Source organism: Lethenteron reissneri, chromosome 15 (genome assembly GCF_015708825.2).
Source record: "Lethenteron reissneri isolate LAM-NWPU_2019-01 chromosome 15, ASM1570882v1, whole genome shotgun sequence".
NCBI classification, from domain to species: Eukaryota; Metazoa; Chordata; class Hyperoartia; order Petromyzontiformes; family Petromyzontidae; genus Lethenteron; species Lethenteron reissneri.
Window position 1 is genome coordinate 3,141,338 of NC_083793.1, and position 22,557 is coordinate 3,163,894.

Consider the following 22,557-nt stretch of genomic DNA (forward strand, 5'->3'; position numbering starts at 1 on the left):
CATGGCTAAACCAATACACTTTTCGAAATCACCAAAATAAAGCCATGAAGGCAATGAAAAAGCAATCATAGGAACTGACGGAATTTTCACAATAAATGGCATAAACAACATGTACTACCAAAACCCTGCAGCCATAGCTGGCTGCATGAGTCACTCCACAACAGCAGGAGCATCAATCGGAGTATTGTAATTTTTCAATGCACCTTTAAGATCAGCACACTAAATCAAAACACAGGTCATACTTTGTAGCGATCATCCGGAGCGAAACATTTTATTTTAGGTCACTGAATAGCACTGGCAGCTAGGGGTGTACAACTCCTCTAAAGCAGTTTTGAGTGAAGATCTCATAGGTGCCAATAGAACTGCTGGGATATAATATGGGTGGAAAACGCTAATTATGCAATTCATGTTGCATATGTATAGTGTCGAAATGTCACTCAATCTCAAGCCACTGTATCAGAATAAAGGGGGGCATGCGCATGGAGAGATGAAGGATTTAATTTTTCTTACAGGATGGAGCGAGGGATAGAGTGCTACAGGGCAGGACGGGAAATCGGGCAACAGTCTCATAAAGGTTACATTGGGAACACTTTCGCAGAGAAGAGATCGTAATAAGCAGAGGAGAGGATGAAAGTCTTAAGCCTGGATTTTGAACGGAGGGATGTTGTCATCCCACAGCGCAAGCAGCCTTCCTCAAGCGAAGAACAGAGCTGCAGAGGATGGCTGCTTGCGTTGTGGCCGAAACGTCGTTAGAATTTTTATTATGTTTTATTTTTATTATTTTATTATTTCCCTTCTACGTGACTTTACCGAAAGAACCAAAAATATGAATCCCTGCAGTGACGAAAGCTTTAAATTGGCGTTGTTATGTTATCCCTCTATTCTGGCTCGGTTTCCTCCAGGTTATCTGATTCCCTCCCTTCACTCTAAATAAACACATACCATGCAACTGAAATGGGTCAAATATCCCAAAGCTGAAAAAGTATCTTCGAATTACTGAACTAAGATCACATATAATTATACCGACTAACCTATAGTGACACTGGGGGCATGAACGTCCTGAAAAAAGGGGTCTTCAGGCCCAGTAAGGCCTTTCGTTGGACAAACGGAAGTAAACATAATAATGGCGTCATCTGGTCGAACACCATATGAGACGAGGCTCCAAAGAAAGCTGTCTCTGGTGTGGACCAATCAGTTTCAAAGACAATGCATACATTACCAGAGTATTGTTTTTTGTTTGCATTTGACAGCAAGTATTGTGGTTAATGTAAACATGATTCCTTGCAAAAGGTGTCAGTTTTGTTGCCAGAAAAAAGGGGAAAAACCCTATTACACTAATAACTGTGCCCTATGCACATTGTGGCGCAGGATTGTCAAGCGGGACTGAGCTTTGCCAGCGATGAAGAGGCGAGATTGTTCCAAGAGGCCATAACGGAGAAGCTCCAGCGCAGGCATCAAAGGAAAGGTAATGAGTGTTTAATGGAAGCACTGAGTACTGCACTCGTTTGTACGCATGCGAGACGAGTTTGTGTCCGATTGCAGGTGGCACAAGTGTGCGCATTCTCACATTCTCGAATGCATTGGTAGTCTCTGAGAGATCCCTGGTGAATTGTATATTTATAAAAGCCTCATTACAGCTTATCAGGAGCGTCACACATCTGGATGTTTTGTCAGTTATATTTTAATTAGTGTTTTGTACGTGGTGCAAAATCAATATTTGAAAACAATATGGAGGGATAACACTCATAGGTCTGCACTGATTGGTCAGCAACCCATTTTATTTACTGCCGCACCCTGACCAACCCGTAGCCAAGTGGATTCGGGAGTTCATCACTTGACATTATCCATCAACTGTTGCCTCCACACTGCCGGATTACAGGCGTGGGCCACCTCAGAAAGAATATAGTGCGACTGAGAAACGAATAAGTATAACCCGTAAAAACAACGTTTTTCACTCTAAATCCTTCATATGCGTGGCGGCTAGAGTCCTCTCGTCCTCTGGCTTGAGATGGCTGCCACCTATGGGTCAGATGATTGCCTGCCACCATTAAGCAATTGGTAATTAAATATTTAATTTGTTTTCCCTAAACAGTGTAAAATTTAGGAATTTTTTTTCACGAACATTAATTGTCTCGCACAACGAGTCTGTGTGCAAAATGTCAGCTCGATTGGATCACGGGAAGTGAGTTAAAAAAACGACCGAAAGATTTGCACGGTCGTAAGCAAGCAAGCAAGCACGCAAGCAAGTGAACTTAATATAAAGGATTTTAAAAGGAGATGATGATGGTGAAGACAATGTTGAATATTATGATGGGGATGATAGCGATTATCACGTCGATGGGGATGGTGATAATGAAAATAATGATACAGACAATGTTTTGAACGATGATAAATAATGATGCGGATGATGATGATGAAGATTATGACAGTGATAACGATGGCACGGCTGCTGCAGCTTAAACGAATGAGAGTCTGTGACATTTTTAAACTCTGTTTTCATTTAGTCACTCGTTATACCCATGTGTATAATGTATACGAGAGTTGTAACAACGTATCCCCTGGTGATTCATTACATTTTCTCGATACAGGGTCGCAATTATTATTTTAAAATCAACATTGGTGAATGTAGCGGCCACCAGCGGCTGCAGAACTCACGTGGACCCATTACGTACAATAAAAACGAATCGAAAATCGTTATTACACAAGTGATTCTATGCATGTGTTGTGGAGCTTAAGAATTTATATTAATCTTTTATTTGCACCCGATATATTTTGTATTTGCTATTTACGTCTGGAAATTGTCTATGTTTTGTTCACTTTATCAGACAGAAAAAACATAGAATTGCCTCCTATCCCTGGCCAAAATGGTGAGTCCACAACCCTAAAGCACATTTATTGTCAAGTACTGTACACTCCTATGCCAACATTGTATGACCAGGACTGCACTTGTTGATAATAAATAACCTCAGTCAAAATTAGCAATCAAACTCTATACAGAATATGTTATCATATATATGCACTGTACCAGCTTATATTATCATTTGCAGGACATTTTTGCGAATAACTCAGTCAGAGTGTCATCAAAAGCATAACAATTCGTAGTATTTTTTGTAGCACCATGAAATGTAGTAAAGTGATCATTCATGCCAATGATGGTGGAATATTGCTGTATGGCAGCCATTTTTAAAATGGCCACCGCAACTGACGTTGGGCGATTTGACAAGGGCCTTGTATCAGATCACCACCATAAGTGCTTGTACTAACAATGTGCCAAATGTAATGGCCTCATGAAAATAATCACAAAATGTGTTTTCCTAGCCTGCGCCTCAATAAGGGTGACGTGTTCAAATATTTACAGCATTTTTTTCCTGTACCACTGTCAACGCGGGTTTTGAGCTTTTGGTATTGCATTAGAGTCAACGATGAGGGCTGAAATTTGATTATTGAGAGCATAATTTGAAGTTGATTATCCAACAGTGGGCTAATATACTTCACCACTGCTCACAGCATTGGTAATATTCATCCAACAGACTTCGGGGAATATCACGGTGTCAATGAAGGAAGTGATCAGCTCTACACACTGATCTCACTACCATTAGCTTGACCTCCTTATTTAAAGAGGAAATTAGTCAACTCTTCCACGAAAATTAGATGTATTTATTCAGCAGAGCATTGTAGTTGCTGAAAGTCATTCCAAACAGGCATTTGGTGGTCTACAGCAAGTATTATTTCCCAACAAACTTATAAAAATAGCTGTATTTGTCATTGACTTTTAATTTTAAAAATGCATTTTCATTTGCAAACCTTGCTGAAGAAGCAATGGTGTACACTTTCAAAGATGGCAAACAATCGAGTAATTTAAAATGAATTCTATTTCATTGGAACAATGAAGATTGAACAACTATTATTATGAAATGTTTGATGAAATTTCATAACGTTATTTTAGAATGTATTATTATCGTGTAATGGTATGACATAATCTATAGTTGTACCAGTCTATAGCGAACATTAAATATATCTAGATTTGAAGCTTTCGTGACTGCAAGGATTCATATTCCTAGGTTTTTTCGGTAAAGTCACGTAGGTAAAAAAAAATAATAATAAAATAAAAATAAATTAAAATAACTCAATTAAATCACGACGATTTCATTGAGTTATTTTCATTAATTATGATTTTTGTTTACCTACGTGACTTTACCGAATAAACCTAAGAGTATTAAATATATTTATGTACAGAGTGTGGTGGGGCTGTCACTGATAGAGGTAGTGCGCTGAAACCTGCATGCTCGACAGAACCTATTCCTGTTCAGAAGAAATTCTGCGCTGTTTTGCATTTGTCTGATCATTTATACATGGCAGGGCACCCTGGAGGCTGTGATGAAAAAATAACGTTGCAATCAACTCTTGCCAATTTTTTATTTTTTAATAGTTCTCTGTAAACAAAACAAAAAAAATGTTGTTTTGTGTTCTTTTCTAATTCAAAGCAGGACCACTTTTGTTTAAAATTCACCTCAAAAACACCTTTAATCTTCTTGTTCCACTTCGCCCGTTTTCTTCTTCTCCTTCGTTTGGGAACCATTGAGGCATCAAGCAGCAGCAGTCTCTAGCCGAACATTGTGAAGGCATTCCCAACAAAATGATCATTGAAACATGACTTTAGTTGAACTAAAATGTATCTGCTTATGGTTGTCTGAACGCACCTCAATGTTTGTTTACTTACTGTGACATTTCGCGACGTTTAGTCTACATTTGTACATTTAAAACACATTTTGTGATGTGCAGCACTATATTTTAATCCACCTCAGCCACTTTGTTTCATGTATAAACTTCATAATATATGCACAGGTACAGTAATGTATATTGAAATTTCTGGATAATATAATGCGTTATATTAATATATACTTAGATTCATTTCTTGAAAATTTGCCGTTTTATTGTTAATGGAGACATGGAGCATGAATCAACGTTAGAATCTGGCCACAATGCCGAGTATAAACATGAACTCATTAACAGTATCTACAACTACACAAACAAGTCTATATCCTATACCATAGTCATTACTACGTAGTCATTTATATACGCATAAATCATGCAGTGTGTGTGCAGTGCCACATATGTATTATTACATGGAACAATGGTGCGTATACGTCGTCTAGACACAATTGCTGAAGGACTTACAGTTGGTATTTTCACATTATCCAGGCAAATCCGTCTGTGCTCTGCTGCCTGTCTTGACTTAGACGTGGATTAACTCTCCACTTGGCCCGACCCAGTCCTGCACTCAGATAGCAATAGTGGGCAAACTTTACAGCAACATCCTGCATCAAATGTACCATTCACAACACGTTCGCCAGAGTGAGTTTACATCGGGTGGCGGTGGCGTGGAGATCACGTGAGCAGGCTGTGCACCGGGACTGGGCCCCACGGGGCTGGATTGGGACATCTTTGAATTACTGGACAGACATCTGTGATAAAGAGCTTCATAGCTCATCGGATTCCTCCAGTGTTAAATAAATAGTCTGATTCGGATTGCCTCCGTGCCAGGCTGCGAAGAGCAGGAAATTGGTGGCTTTGTCAGGTGGCCTTTTAAAAAACAGAACCTTTTTTTTAAAATCATTGAATTACCATCCAAATATCAGCTCTCATCTTGGATAAATTCAGTATTTTATTTGCTCTGTCCAGTACTTTATATGCACACGAAATAGAATAGGGACTCTTATATAAACGTATGGACACTTATTTAAAAAATATTACATTGATTAAGGAACGTATTTTTGGAAGTAGAGCGAAGCTATAACAATATACATACAGTACTTGCCATGAATGGCCCTGGTAATAAGTATAACCCGTAAAAACAAAGTTTTTCACTATAAATCCTTTATATGCGTGGTGGCGAGAGTCCTCTCGTCCTCTGGCTTGAGATGGCTGCCACCTATGGGTCAGATGATTGTCTGCCACCATTAAGCAATTGGTAATTAAATATTTAATTTGTTTTCCCTAAACAATGTAAAATTTTGGGAAAAAAAAATATCACGAACATTAAATGTCTCGCACAACGAGTCTGTGTGCAAAATGTCAGCTCGATTGGATCACGGGGAGTGGGTTAAAAAACGACCGAAAGATTTGCAGGGTCGTAAGCAAGCAAGCAAGCACGCAAGCACGCAAGCAAGCAAGCGAACTTAATATAAAGGATTAAAAAAAAATTCACATACGCACAAACAAAGCTTTATATAGCTCATCCGCATTAGACGTGGCTATTCTGATTAATCTAAAAGAGAACCGTAGGGGGGCATGTTACGTCATGGGAGGGGAAATACCCCGCACAGATATTTACGCGTTCATTTTGATCTCCTAAATTTCTCGTAACACAAATTGTCATCGTTGAAACTGATCTTGGGAAAAAAAGTTACAGCAAGGGGGCAAGAATCCACAGAGGGACGCGATTTGCACGAATTCCGGTCGACGCTCCGTACCTAATCTGCGGACTTACAGTTGAAGCCTGGGTTTTACCCTTTTAACCATGGCCCTTAAACCTTTACAAACACGCTCTGGCATCAAATCAAGATTAAATTCCAGAGGCTTACGGGAAAAAAAGGAAGTGACAGATGGCGGGCTGTGTGACGCACACACAAGCTGTGTTTTCTTTTCCTCACCCACACAGCCAATGTATTTGTTTGTTTGCTTTCGACCAGCCCCTACCTCCACAGACACATTCGCTTGTTTGTTTAACAGCTCTCATAGTGAAAGCTCCCCGCTATGCATAGCTAGCAACCAACTAACTAACAAAATTATACGACAGTCTAGGCATACACATAACAAGTAACTATCAAGCCCTAGGACTGGTATCCAAACAAGAGGGCATTGCAAGTTGTGGGATTACCCGACGGACAGGTGTGAGGACGGCGGGATGTTTTGTACGGCGCTAGCACTGCAGCAGCCTGAAGACCAGGAGCCTTGCATAGCTAGGAGTTTGGCACGAAAGTCAAGTAGCAGCAGCAGCAGCATCAGCAGCAGCAGCTGTCTGGGAGACAAGCGCAGCGTACTCGCGTGCCTCGGCAAACAGTGTTCCATTGAAGAGGGCACTGCGGAGGCGCGAGTGGACAACGGTGGACCCGTCAGTCACCTGCTGCACATTGGGCATGCCGAGCAGATTCCCGTGGAGTGCGTGCCCTTACGATGCGCCCTACTAAAGAGTGGACCTTTGGACGAGACGGCGGGGGGGTCATGCTTGGAGAAAAATGGGGGGCCTGCATTTTGCCTGCCCTTCTCAAGGTCCTGTCCAGACGTAGGCTCAGCGAACAATGAAAGGGAAGCGTTGTGGATGATGCTGGAGAAAGTGCTATGGGAGGTTAGGTGTAGCCGTCCTGAGGATGAAGACGTTGATCGAATTACTACCACTTGCCTGCCTCAATTCCGCTGGAGGAAACTCAATAAAAGAGGTATCCCGTCTTTGGCTGCTTTGTCTGTACCTCATCCCCATTTCTGATAATGCAAATAGCTGGTAAAAAAAAAACGAATTCCATGTGAAGATGGATGCAGGAATGTAAACATGCAGTGTTTTGGCCCAACATTGCCACGTGGTTGGAACCGTTAGCCCAACATTCCATGTTTACTGTGGTGCCAACAATACGTTAAAATGGCATTTACAACTTTGCATTCGAAATCCGTTTTTTATGACCGTTAAATTATTTGCCGTTACTGTGTCTATTATATTCCATTAGGGTTGTTAAACGATAACAATTTTCAAATAATTTACGGTTCCGAATGTCAGACATTGGTAATCGTTTCTGATGTTAACAACTTTCATTCATGGCAAAGCAAAACTGCAGATAATGGGCTAATGAAGAGACATTAAACATCGCAGCTCTTATTCTTTAGGTAACACAAGTGACTAGATGATGTTAGGAATACTATGGCATGATAAGGTAAGCAACTTGCAATGTTGTAGGTGTAATAAGGAAGAGGTGGTTGTGATGGTCAGGATGAGTGTGCAAGAAAAACTAAAACTAAATCAGAATATGTATACTGGAGGAATCCGATGATCTATAAAGCTCTTTTTCAAAGATGTCCAGTAGTTAAGAGGGCAGGTTACTGAAAGAGGGCATCTAGCAGAAGGGATGGCGAGGTGTGGTTTCAGCGGCAGAGATCATGATGACCTTTTGACCTTGAAACGAGTAAAGGTGTTTAGAAGTGGTTTCTCAGTGCTATAGGTCAGTTTCAGTGACGTTGGGTTGCTGTCGTGTTACTATTACCTGTACGCATACACACGTCATATTCCTCACAAGTTAAGTTTTGATATAATGTAATAATTAGAAAAAATATATAGAGCAAATGAGTGAATGTTATTAATAATTCAAATGGATGTGGCATATTAAATATACTAATTGCAGAAATGTGCATTAAGGAAAGCAATTAATTACATTTTTAATGTTTATAAATTAACTGGTGCACTAATGGAAAAAAAGGAAATCCGACTGTTGATGCTTTCAGAGGTAGGGGCAAATACCAATCGTGTTAGTGTTTTCTATTTTTTTTTTACCAATTTCGCATTCAATTTCAGCATCTGTAATCCCGTCACAACATCCACACCCCCTTCTGTCCATCCATTTATGCAGTTAGGGCTTAACTTCTCACTGGACATTTTCTGGCTCGTTCCTAGACAGGATTGGGCACGTGACTAGTAGCCACGGCAATAAAATTAAAAATAGGTATACTGGATGTGGTGTGCAGGTGTTCGTTCGTTTCTCAATCCGCTTGTCCTGGTGAGGGTCGTGGCGGCAGCGTGTTGAGTAGTGGCGGTCCACACCTCCCTCTCCCTGGCCACACTCCAGCACTACTACACTATACACTACACTATACACTACAATATACACTACTATACACTACTATACACTACTACACTATACACTACTACACTATACACTACTACACTACACTATACACTACACTATACACTACTACACACAGCTACACTATACACTACTGCACACTACTAACACTATATACTCCACTACTTTAAACAGATTCTAGCTCTTCCTGGGGAATTCACAGACGTTCCCAGGCCGGCTGAGTGACATCGTCCCGCCAGCAGCGTGTCCTGGGCCTGGACAGACCTGGCTAAAATTAACCCTGGATATCATGCCACAAGACATAAGCCAGTGTGGAAGAGTAAACCAAATGCTCTCTATTGGGACACTCTAGAGCTCTCGTGGTGGCCCATCCTCCAGCACAGGCGTGAGCTAGTCATATATGTATGTTGAACTTCTTTTGCACCGTACGTAGCCAAACTTTCGAATCATAAAGGTGCGGGGAACAGAGCTGCACCACTACCAACTTTATTGTACCATACGGACTCATACGTTCGTATCCAGCAGTATCCATGAACACGTTTACACGAATGCATGGACACCTTTTCAACACCTACTTCAACCAAAATTAATTTTCATTGGCACACACCCCACGCTTCGCCTTATAGACTGCAGGCAGGGACAGCACCAGTGTACAAGCATTTGTACCAGAGTTTCTCACGGAAACAAAGGACAAAAATCCCCCTTATAGACTTTGGGGCAAGTCCTGTTCGCGAGCACCAATGAAGGCCAGCATGGCACACGAGGGGTGGGTGGCCAGCACCACGCCCGCATGCACACACACACGCACATGTATCACTGCACACATGCAAGCTGTTCCTTATCTTACATAACACCATAATTAATTTGCTGAAAGATTAAGTAATCCCAAGTAATACGATACTGCTCTTTAACAAGAATAACAATTCGCAGTCCTTGGTTAATCCACTCCCGGATGAAAGCTTCAGTATGCCGTGAATGGTCGTGTGGCTTATTTGACCAGACTTCACCATGCTCGATGGTGTGAGTTGGTGAAGGGGGTGGTGGTGGTGGTGGGGGAGCAGTACTTGTTTAGATATCACTCCACTGATGCTAGCTGTGTCTAAGAATCAAACTTCACTTGTCCAATGTATAGCGCATCGCACTGACTACTGCACCACCGCCCCTTTGCCGGTGGCGCGGTGATTTCACGGCAAATGTGCTTCTATTAACAACATAGCTGCAATGTGTCCCAAAAAATCCATAGATCGAGATGTCTTGAACAAAAACTGCGTCAATTACCCAATGTCTCAACATAATCCGCGCGGCGAGTTTCGTAATTTCAGCGAGTTGCCCGTGATCTGATCTGACGCCGCTGAGACGTCACAATTGCGAGGGCGGCACAGAAGAGAGCGTTTGTCTCTTTGCGAAGCCGACATCGGCCGTCGTCTTAAACTCCATCCCTTTTTGGGGGAATTTTTTCGTTTTTTTGGTGCCTCTATTGCAGCTGCTATTGGAGGAAGCCACCAGCACAGCGGCACGTCCGCTATCTTGCCTCGTACTTCCGTTTGTCCAGCTGGATCCGCTAGTCCGGCCACAGATCAACTACACAGAAGCGGAATGTCACACTCATTGCTGCGTTTGGCTATTGTTTAAAATATATAATTACGCTTCACCATAGGGCCCTGTTGTCAATTCACTGCCGGATAAAGGTCTCCTGATGGCATATCGGTCACGAGGGTTGTTTGACCGTACTCCACTGCACTGACCAGTTAATTATAGCGGGGGGGAGGGGGGGTTAGAGTTAATGGCCCAGTGCTTTGATGGGGGTGGATCAGTTTAGATATCACACCACTTAGCGACTATCACGGCGGCCAATGCTCCACCCTAATTGTTTAAATTAAAATTATCGCTAAGTGGTGTGGTTTTTTTCTGGTGCGTTGATAAACTATTTTTTATTTATTCTGTTAGAGTTCCCAATCATGACACATAAAATGTCAGCATTTGGAAGTGCTCTATTATCAGTCATTAAAGCATCTAATATGTAAACTAAACATCCTCGCCACTTAAAGAGTATAATTGTGGCGTCAGCTGACGTTGATTGTTTCGTTTTTTTGTTAATTTATAATCCAGTGAGTTAGCATTAAAACAACACAGTTTTGAATGAAATAAATAAAGGTGTGTGAGTGGTAATGCTCCTCAGTTCGTGAGCTATAGATGTCTGGAGATAAATCTATAATTGTTCACTTGCACCTCCTTACATGTCCATGTATCGTTGCTTTTCCCACCAGTGCATCTCTGGTAGAAAACTGCATTTTTAAATGACGCAAAACTGACTCCCAAAAATCGAATTTGCAGCAATTTTTCATTTAAAATGTTTTAAATTATAGCCCAATGCTATCTGTGAAATTTCATCGGGCAACACATCCATGTATACCTCAAGTACAAAACTGCATCTCCCAATGGTAAAGAATTTCCCGTGGAAGCTGCTATCTGAGAACTACTTTTGAGATGCCTCCAGATAATCCCTTGTCCACAGGAGAGGTGCTGAACTCTCGCACTCGCCCCACGATAGAAACGTTTGTCACGTGGCAGTCAAACCAAAATGTAAACAAAACATCTAATTGAAACATGATTGTTTTATGTGTACAAATGTGCTGCCCTGGCTGGGAGGATTAACTTACCCTACTTGAAATTCTGCCTAACCACAGGATGGCTGCCAAGATATTAACCCAGGATCTTCATAGTACCAACACATTGCTGTGACATCTAAACCACAAAGCCATCTCTTAAATACACTGTTTATTTTAATCACCAGATTTGTATTCATTGTTCTTGTCTTCATCGTTGTATATATATTATGCGTGTGTGAGCAGGGTTATATGTGGTATGTATCAGGGGTGTGCAGTGTGTAGGAGTCTTGTTTATGACTTGGTGTCTGTAACTGGTGTGTGCATATGTGGTCTTAATTATGGTAAGTCACGTGTATGGTTATTGTGTTTTAATGTTGTGTATGAGTGGTGTGTACGAGGTATCCGTTGGTAGAATGAGTGTTGTTTGTGAATTGGTCTGATGAGTATTTTGCGAAGTTAATGCACTTGCTCTCAGAATAGGCAATGGAGGCGTGGACTTCCTTGTGGAAGGACGATACGGAAAATGTATTTGTCACGTGTCCTTGCTGACCAACCCTGTTTTCTGAAATATGTTGAGTCGCTAATTTAATTTCAGACTACCATCATACAAGCCATCTTACACCAATATGAGATATGCAATGATTTAGTAATATTACAAGTAACAAATATGCGATTGAGCGTTGAAGACGGAGAGAAAATTAGTGAAATCAAGAATGATGCTGATGATGTGCATGACAGATTAGTGCTTGCGCGAATGAGTGATCAATATTAATTGGAGCGTATTAGGATGGGAGTCTTGGAGCCATCTGTGCGTTGGTAATTCTACGGATGATGAATGAGGGAATTGAGTGAGTGAGATCATAGGGAATAAGGCACATTTTCTTAAGCATTAACCCAGATACCCAAGTAGAACCGTTCGGAAAGATCACAAGACTGTTGGAGCTATTCCTATGATTAAAAGTATCATCGTTACAGTAACGTCTAGGCACCGTAATTGGGTGAATGGATTATGAGTGCTATCGCAAAATCATATTGGTTATCGTCAACTGAAAACTAATTTCTTTAAAACTGCCTTATTCGCCTTCATCTTCTTGGTTCTTTCGGTAAAGTCACGTAGAAGGGAAGTAATAAAATAATAAAAATAAACATAATAAAATATTCTCACGACGTTTCGGCCACAACGCAAGCAGCCGTCCTCAGGTGAAAACCAGGTCTGTCGGGGAGACAGCGTTAAGTTTGTTGTCCTTCCCCTGCACGTCCGATTAGTGGGGTTGGCTAAGTATGGTGCGAAATAAGTTCACACCATATATACAACTGCATGCTTCGTGCTCTCTCTCTCTCTCTGCAGCAATATCGTCAAACACACTCCCCATGCAGCAGGCACGGCCCCTGCCCGTGATCCCCAACACACCGACGGCACCGATACCGAGTGGCAAGTCCAACAACAGCAGCAGCAGCAGCAGCAAGAAGAAGAAAAAGTTCTGCAAGGCTGACATTGGGATGCCCAGCAACTTCCAGTGAGGCGGCAATGTCAGAATCCTCGCACACGCAGAGTTATCTTGCTGAAACAAAGACACGGACAAATAGCCCCCATGGAGCCTGAACAGACTGTTGTGGAAAATGCTGTTAGCGCGCACGGCACTGGACGAGCTGGGTGGCCAACGCCACGCCCGGCCGCCTTTGTCTCCTCAGTGGTAACTTTACACACCGCACCGGGTGAGTCGACCCTGAGAAGGCCCATGACCGGTTCAGATAATCAAGTTCAAGTTCATTTATTAGGTATAGCCCTGTGAGCCATTCGGCTCTTGAATCGGGTGCAACCGCAGCAAACAAAAAACAAGAACAAAACATCTTAAAGTGAATATGTGACTGAGTGAATCGTCACTGGTGTTGGCCGTGAGTGGGATTCAAACTCGGGTCGCCGGGTTCGTAGCGCAGCGTAGCGCTAACCGCTACAACTGCAGCTCCACATCGAAGAGGAAATTGCTGAAACACACCTCCGATTAGTACGGTCGGCTACGTACGGTGCAAAAATAAGTTCAACGTACTTACATATATACACATTGCAACAGACGTAGCACCCAACATTCAACGTTGACTCAACGGTTCCAACCACATGCCATCGTGGCATGTTGCCCGGGATGGGGTTACTCTGCCGGCACGTACATATGCGGCCGTGATCCTGACTGCGAGAGGCCACTCGTCTGTAATGGGCCACTTTCTAAACGCAGAACAAAAATAATGAGAGAATTATATGGCAGGGACCTTGAAATTGCTTCCGTTTTGTTTCAACGGTTCGTTGTGTATTTCAGACACGTTGGACACGTTGGATGGGACCCCAATGCTGGCTTTGATGTGAGTAAATACTTATATCAAGATGGCATAATTATCATATCCCTTTCTAAAAAATCCCTCCTTTTTATGGAGAGACTCGACCTTGCCATAGGAATGAGGAATTTCCATTCGTTGTCAAAGGGCTGAAAACGGTGGTGAGATGTTAACTACCTGTATACAGAAGGTCGTGGGTTTGATCAGGAACCCTGACGACCTGTATATTTGGAGTTTGCATGTCCTCCCCGTGGTCACGTGGATATTTCTCTGGGTCCTCCGGTTTTTCCCTCCACATTTACAAACACGCGTTTAGAGTATTTTAGCTACTATACATTTTCACGTGATAAGCCACTTCGTTGAGATATCATTTGTGACCAGGTCACTTCTGAAAAAGAGCTATGTAGCTCAGTGGGGCCTTGCGTGGTAAAATAAAAATAATGAAAAGTTAATAGTTAGTCATAGTTAGTTGCAATGCCCGATTTGAGGACATCACTTTGACGACAACACGCCACCCTTATTCAACCCCCCCCTCCACCCCCCCGCTGCAGACCAACGTCATGGACCCGCAGCTGAAGAAGCTCTTCGACAGCGCTGGCATCTCCGAGTCGCAGCTCAAGGACAAGGAGACGTCAAAGATCATCTTCGACTTCATCGAGAGCCACGGCGGCCTGGAGGGGGTAAAGACCGAGATGTCACAGCAGCGTAAGTCGACGCTGAGATCCCGCGCCACTCGCTCGTCGCGTGCAACACCACGATGGCCGCTCGTGACGTCCAGTACGAGCTACGCGAGCCGTTGAGGAACATCGGCACAGCTGATGGTGTCCCATGTGAAGTTGGATTTTTTTAAACTATTTTTATACTGCAAAAAAAATTGCTAAAGATGTGGCCACTGAGATTGCTGGTCCTTTGGTGTTGCGTCTCGATAGTAGAATGAGTGAGGCGCTAAGCTAAGGACAAATGAAATCGGGGTGCGATACTTCGACAACCATTTAATATTGCAGCGATTGGTAGGACCTTTGGTGACTGCAGTAGTAACATGAAGCCATTATTGAAATGTACATCCAACTTACATATGAATGTACTTTTACACTCACGATTCTATCAATGTTTTGCGAGCACAAGAATTTGATATTAATTGACGAAACAATGCTTTTTTTAACTCCTTTCCTCTTTTCTCTACCTTTTCAAATATTTCCGCAGCCTTGCGAGTAATTTTCTAACCAGTTGAGATCTCACAGCAACATACTAATGTAATCTTGACTTAATATGTTATATACCCGCGGAAATTGTACTACATTTTGTTATTGGAGTGTGGAATTTCCACCTCAGGCCCAGGTGCGCCTCTGTAGATAGGTCATCACCCACTCCTTTCCTGGGCATGAAAACACTTTGACTTACGATTCTCAAATCGTAACCAGTTTTGTGTCGATTGCATACACTGTGCTTCATGCTTCTCCGGTGACCAGCAGCAGGCTTTACCTGATTCATATCGGGTTTAGCGTCACTCTCCACAGGAGTTGAGTGTATTTCTTGACTCGCCGGTCCTGCTGATCGTATGTTTGTGCTTAGCAGGAGACGTTAAGCAATTTAGAACTTTAGGATGGCTGTGCCTTACAAGCAAATCAAAGTAACCGTAATGTTTGGGGGGGGGGGGCACATTTTATAAACGTTGCTTTTCAAATGTCGCGAGTTAGAAAGTCAGCTACTCAACTATATTTGCGGCAAGTTTTAACTCCCTAGCCCCTGAACGATAAAAATTCTAATTTACATCAGTGACTTACTTCCGTTGCCACCATCAGCCATGGTCAATCTACTGCTGGATGAAGACCTTCCAAAGGCATCGCCATCTATCACCATCCTGCCATGTAATACTAATAATAATTTCAACTTGTAGCATTTACTCACTCTCGTAGAGAGTAGGCCTCGGCAAGGTAAGGAAATTTACCATTTTTACCGGGTAAAATGGTAAAGGTAAAGTGTAAAGGTGTCGACATGCCAAGGGGTAAGGTAAAGGGTAGGGTAAAGGTAGCGCGAAATATTACCCGGTAAATACCTTGTTTACCGCTCGCTAAAAGCTCTGTGGCGCAGTCCGTGGCTTCCATTTAAAATTGGAATCATCGAGAGTATTCTATACTAGCTTTACTACCCGGCTTCGCCCAAGATTTGGATTCTTGTCTTGGATTAATACACGGGCTACGTGGAGGGTGGGGGGGATGCGTGACGTCAGTAGGCACACTGCGTGACGCTGCCGCATGCGGGTGACATCACAGATGTGACGTCACCGCTCACTTGCCGTGCGAAATATATCCATTATTGCGCCCCCCCCCCCCCCAAAAAAAATACAAAAGTCTATTTTTATACTTTTTGCATTGTGTACAGTCTGGAAGCTGCTCACATGCCAAATTTCAAGTTTGTTTCATGTTGGGAAGTATGCTCTAAACATTTCGAACAGACACACATATTCACAAATTTCCCTTATATATAGATGAATAAAGCTCTCTACCTAGCATTTACCTGTTATAAACCTTTTTCACGTGTAGTACCCCAGTAATTACCCTGTAATCGGGTAATTTGTATGAGGTAAGGGTAAAAGGTAGGGTAAAGGTAGGCTTGTTGCTTTTGACCTTTACCTTACCTTGCTAAAGGGTAAAATGTAAGGGTAGAGTGATTGTATTGTGGTAAGGTAAAAGGTAGGGTAAAGGTGGGCTCGTTGTTTTTACCTTTTACCTTCCCTTGCCGAGGCCTAGTAGAGAGAGAATGGCTCAGAGGCGCAAAGAACCAGAGGCGAGCGGAAAGGCAGCCAGGCAGTGAGCCGGCACCAGCAATTTCCCAAGCTCTGTGATCCTCTATATATTAAGGTGTTATCGGCCAATGAGTACTTACATGAGGAAACCGGAGCACACGGAGAAAATCCACGCACACAAGGGGAATCACTATCCCATACAGATGGAACAGATTGAGCCCACATACAGATGGAACAGATTGAGCCCACACCTTGCTGTCCTGCCTTCTTCTGGAGAGACAAGGCATGCCGTCTCGATGACCACGGGAAGGGAGTTTCACAGTGTTTGTGTGATCCACCAACACTCACCTCCACAGTGCTGGATTCCAGGCGGGCACCACCACTGCCCGGCAATAGCCACAGACGTAGCTCTCGCCTGCCGAGCACCCACGCACGAGCAGATGCTTTTATTATGACTGAGCCACGTGCAAATGTGCGTCTGTGTGTATTCGACATGCCGTGCGAGTGTTATTATGTTGAACCACAACGTGCATTTTGTCTCCCTTACTGATCGATCATCCACCAACGCGACTGCCTCCGCCAGCACCCAGGGCCGGCCCGCTGCCACCAACACCCCCCCAGATAGAAGCCCCGCCGCAGCCCTCCAAAGGTCGCAGCCACAACTCCCGCCCGCTGCCCTCCCGGCCGTGCCCTACTCTGCCCCCGAGCCTGCCGCCGTCGCCGCAGCCGACGCATCAGCCCCCCTTCAACAGCAGAGCCGTGCCTCCACCGCCCCCACCGCCCACCCAGCGCGGTGTTGCCTCCTCCCAAGCGCCGCCACCGCCGCCACCTCTGCAGGGTCCGAGGGCACCGCCGTGCGGGCCGGCCCCGGGCCCCCCGGCAATGTCGGCGCCGCCGCCACCGCCGCCGCCGCCCCCGCCGGCGAATAAACCCCCTCCACCCGGGGTACCCCCTCCACCTGGGGTACCCCCGCCACCCATGCAAACTGAGCCACTTGCCCAGGGAGGAGGTGGAGGAGATGGAGGAGGAGGAGGAGGGAGACGCGGGGCACTGCTGGACCAGATCCGCCAGGGTATCTCACTCAAGGCTGTGAGTTGACGCAATCGGTCTTGAGATTCGACTTCGTCGTGCGTCTTCTTTCAAATGTTTTTTTAATGATTTATCACCCCGCAATGTTATTCAAATTGTGCCATCGACTTCACGCCACGAGACGGAAGTGTCTGAATTAAATGAAGGGACGTGTTTTTATGTTTCTCCGATTCACGAGCTGCACATGAGCCCCATCGAGGTTGATCTATAATTGTGTTCACTTGAATTTGCACACATTTAGATTCATGGCCACTGTCACAAAATTGCGTTCGTGGTAGCAATCTGCATTGTGCAGCGGCTGATGAACTGGATTCTTGCCCTGCATCTACATCAGCCGTACAAAGAAGAAGACCGTGTGCCTGGCGAACCATTCACCTCTTCCGACATCCACCGTGCGTAAACACGCGTGTCATGTTCCCCTTGATCGCAGGCTGAGCTCACGAGCCCTGCCTCACCCTCTTGCACGGAGGATGTTCCCGGTATTGCGGGTGCGCTCATGAAAGCACTGGAGATGAGAAACAAAGTCATCCATTCCTCCGGTGAGAACACAACGCTTTCACGCACCGCTTTCCACCACCATCATCAGGAGCATTTAATTCGGCTGATTATGATCCTTTTTAAATATCGCTCTCAAATGGGGCCACTGTAGATGTTCATCATCAGCCATGGTCCAGTCCACTGCTGGATTTAAGGCTTCCCTCAAGCCAGCAGCCACCACTCTTGATCCCACGATCCAACAATCCACCTTGCTCCTTTACAAGAAGTGATTTCATCGCTCCATCTCTCGTAGTCGACATTCTGCCATGCGCATTCAACTCCCTGGCTGCCACACTTTGCCAGTCTGAGCCTAAACTATCTCGTCATCTCCAGACAGTGTCCCACCTCAGTACTAACCAGGCCCAAAATCCAGCTATGCTTCCAATATCTGATGAAATTGGTTACATTTATATTCAAACGAAAAGTTTTAGCTTCTGTACAAAAATATTATTCAGCTGCGTGTGTTTAGGTGAGCAACCACTGGATTATTTTTGGCCGATTGGGTCTCATCAGAATTCTAGATTTGAAGCATTCGTGACTGCAATGATTCATATTCTTAGGTTTTTTCGGTAAAGTCACGTAGGTAAAAAATTAAAATTCATAAAAGTATTTTACTTTTATTAATTTAAATTTTAAGTAGAACAATTAATCAAAGTATTTAACTTTTATTAATTTTAATTTAAATTTTTTTACCTACGTGACTTTACCGAAAAAAACTAAGAATATGTCTCATCAGAAGTCAGGCTTGTTAAACAAATGCAGCTGGGTTACTGGGCGTTATTGGGAAGAACGCATAATCGAATCTACGGGTTCACCAAAATAGCAATACTGTATATTCTAAACTCACCATGCGTCGTGGAGGAGCATTGTGTCAATTATTTAGATTCCCATTGACGCGAGGCGACTGCAGACCAGGGGCACATAGAGAGAGAGCTGTATTGTATCTCAGTGAGGGCCGTCTTGTCTTTACAGAATCTCTGGTTCTTCAAGTGCTCGTCTGCACACCAAAACGTTTGATGGCACTGACACGTGCTTTTAATAATAATAATAACAACGTCATTTTATAGAGCGTCATCCATACAATTTCATCCAACAACTCTGTACATGAATTCGCCAGTCCCTTACACAGATGATACAAAAACAAAACCCCACTACTTAGCAAATAGAAATAAAAATATACATAAATAACGAGAGAGAAAAATACACATAACAAGAAAAAAAATCACGGAGAAAATATATACTTAAATAAATAAGTATGCTCGGTTTATATATCCCAGACTAAATAACAAGCCCATGGTTGTAACCATGCAGGACCGCGTTACAAAGTGTGGCCCAGTTACACACTTGAAGTCCTTCATGCATCACATCTTTGAATGTGTTCGTTCAGTGTTTAGATTCCCCCGTTAGTGGGGGTGATATTACATTTCAAATGAACCCTTTGAACCTGTCAACATAACTGTTATCAACACTGTCGGCCAGGAGTCGGCAACCACAACAACAAGAAGGGACATTTTTTTCTAATTCGGTAAAACAAAAATAACAGCTCAATATTTCAAGAGCCGCAATGCAATGTGAAAAAGGTCACGAAGCGGTTGTTTTTCGGACGTATTTTTCGTCATCTTGTTTTATTGGTGACATCCTTTTAAATGTAACTTTGTTACCACAGATGAGGACGATGACGAAGAACCAGAAGAGGATGACGATGAATGGGAAGATTAAAGTCGAGCAATCGAAGACGGGATTTTGTAATGTAGAACAAACAGCACGTGCACCGATGCACACACGCACCAACTGAGGCACCGCACAAACGTAGAGTTCGTTCTTAATTATGGAGCTTTCGTGACTGCAGGAATTATTCACGTCTAAAGATAAAATAATATAATATAAAATAATATTTTAATTTATTATTTTATCTTTAGACGTGACTTAACCGAAAGAACCAAAGAATAAAACGTAGAGTTCGTGATAACGTTTTTTTTGGATCAGATCGCGTAAATGTAAATGTGTCGTTTGCCCACCTCCACCCGACACGGCCTGTGAATAAGGTTTGTCACGTAAACAAAACGCGCCAATTTGTTACTCCACATATCCGTTGTGCTAAATTAGTAACAAATTGGCACGTATCGTTCACGTGACAAACCTTCGGGTGGAGGTGGGATCTATGCCATATTTTAAGTCACGTGATATAACCCCCCCAAAAACGTCACCGTCAATAATATTGGTCGCGAACGGCAACGTGTTGAATTTACACACGTGTAGCGTTCGCGTGAAATTATGTTGTGAGTGCCCGTAGCAATTACATGGTAAAACAACTCTTTGACCAACTGTGTCTTAAGACCTAACAAATATGCGACATTTTCACGTGTTTTTAAAGTGTCTTCCCCCACTCGTATATATAACAGCTATGCCTGTGACAATCATAACATGTAGGAACGATGCTTTGACTTTTTTTCCTGGTTCTTTTTCTGATGTATTTGTAATGTCGACTGACCCACTCTATTCAAAACAGCAATGAGCTGGCTGACTTGTAATATCAATATAAATCTACGTGTTTAAGTGGAGACATGACACTCACTGTTGCGAGTATTTCATTTAAATATGCAAAATGTTTCGTTTATTTTCCAACATTACAGTATTTTTACTCATGTTAAATATGTACAAAATGTGATTCTTCTTTTTTGGTATCAATGAATTCATGTTGCTTTCATCTGTAAGTGATACAAAATACAATCTATTGTTAGTGTTCAGTGGAAAGGGCAACGCCAATTGATGACCAGGGGGGAATTAAGGGGCATCAAATGCGTCGCACATCTGACCATCAATGTGCACTCTGACCAATTAGCCGTCCATACCCAGTGCAGTGTTTGTGCGCAGTGATGGAACTCTGGTCCTCTATAGACGTTCGCAAATCCGACCTTTTGCCAACACGGTAACGTGTTCTCAATCTCACACGCCCAGCACGTTTGCCCATGTTAAACACAGTTTGCGCTTTACCATCAGGTGGTCAAGGTGTGGCGGGCATTTTAATGTAGATGGTCGCATATCTATCCATTTCACATATCCGCATATGTCTAAGTGCACAGTGAGTCGGATGGCTGATGATATTTCGCTGTTGTGTGTTTCCTGCTCCAAGTGGTCACCTCCAACTAAAACTGTGTTTTTGTTTGCTGTATACCTGGAGATGCAATGGTACAAACAATCTGTGTTTTTCTCGGCCACCAATGGGTCATTTGTAGATACTTCAGTTAATGCAGATTTTTTTAAATGCATTTCTTATTTTTTGTGATTATAAAAAAATGTGTGTTAATATGTACTGTAGTGGCATTGTCATGTATTCTAAATACAGTACCTGAATATGAACATAAATTACTTAGATGCGGTTTGGAAAACAGTCGATAAACGGTATATTTTAAGCCTGTATCCGTAGGTTATATACCATTGTTATGAGATCGCATTCACTAAATTATTAACAACCATATATTTAGTTCCCACTGACTCCAACCCTCGAGTTTTTCTAATTCTTAATGTTATAATGATTCAGGAAATTGAACGGTACCTGTGTTGACGTCACTATTTTAGTTCAGAAATAAAACGTTTGGAATTTCAAACATTGGTCTGGCTAATGTTGCCCCTCACTGCTGCACACTATTGTTTTAAAGAATGTATTACAATGACACACGTAACAATGGCACCTTCCTCCTTGCTTACACTCAATTGCTGGAAGTGTCTGCGTTCATCGGCATTCTCGTCTGCGCATTATAAAGTCGAATTTGTAATCCCTCAAACTTTGGTAACGTAAAGAAAACAACAATGGATTATAATATATCTGCACGTGAGGGTTAGTGTCGGCTATCGTCTCAAATCGGTGATACTCAGAGAAGAACCACCCCCAGTGCCTAGACCGAAATAATTTATGGGCGAGTACTGTAAATATTTAGTCGAACTGATTTATTTATATGGCTAATGAGAATGAATTGCTTGATAACCCTCTCATTTCAAATGGTGCTCACATAATTGACTATGAATTGAACTGCTCAAGTTATGCCAGCCACCTCAGATGGGAATCTACCGACAGGTGCAATTTCAGATCCTGGCTCATGGACTATTTATCTCCAAAGGGACCCAAGAGTTCTAGATTTGAAGTTTTCGTGACTGCAAGGATCCATACTCTTTGGTTTTTTCGGTAAAAGTCACGTAGGTTAAAAGAAAACAAATAAATTAAATCACGACGTTTCGGAGGCAACACAAGCTTCCGTCTTCAGGTGGACCCGTCACAGCAAAATTACTGTATCGAAAAAACCAAAGAGTATGGAGTGTTGAGAGCATAGCCATTCACGATCACCCAACCACTTTGTCTTTCTAGAAAGTGTACTCGCACTCAGCACTCCCTCAGCTAGTA

The 22,557-nt window shown here is 42.9% G+C and overlaps 1 protein-coding gene across 2 annotated transcripts in view; it reads left to right on the forward strand.

Moving 5' to 3' along the window:
• LOC133342586 (actin nucleation-promoting factor WASL-like) overlaps positions 1-20,347 on the forward strand; it is a 32,654-nt gene extending 12,307 nt beyond the window's left edge. The window contains exons 4-11 of one of the 2 annotated variants that reach the window (XM_061551804.1): positions 1,369-1,465; positions 2,826-2,867; positions 12,807-12,975; positions 13,771-13,813; positions 14,338-14,491; positions 17,116-17,621; positions 18,052-18,160; positions 19,825-20,347. In XM_061551804.1, coding sequence (XP_061407788.1) covers positions 1,369-1,465; positions 2,826-2,867; positions 12,807-12,975; positions 13,771-13,813; positions 14,338-14,491; positions 17,116-17,621; positions 18,052-18,160; positions 19,825-19,877 — 1,173 coding nt within the window. In that variant the 3' untranslated portion in view covers positions 19,878-20,347. Of the gene's footprint in view, positions 1-1,368; positions 1,466-2,825; positions 2,868-6,689; positions 7,440-12,806; positions 12,976-13,770; positions 13,814-14,337; positions 14,492-17,115; positions 17,622-18,051; positions 18,161-19,824 lie in introns of those variants that run through there. The other variant, XM_061551803.1, reaches the window with a different exon arrangement.
• The last annotated feature ends 2,210 nt before the right edge of the window (positions 20,348-22,557 follow it).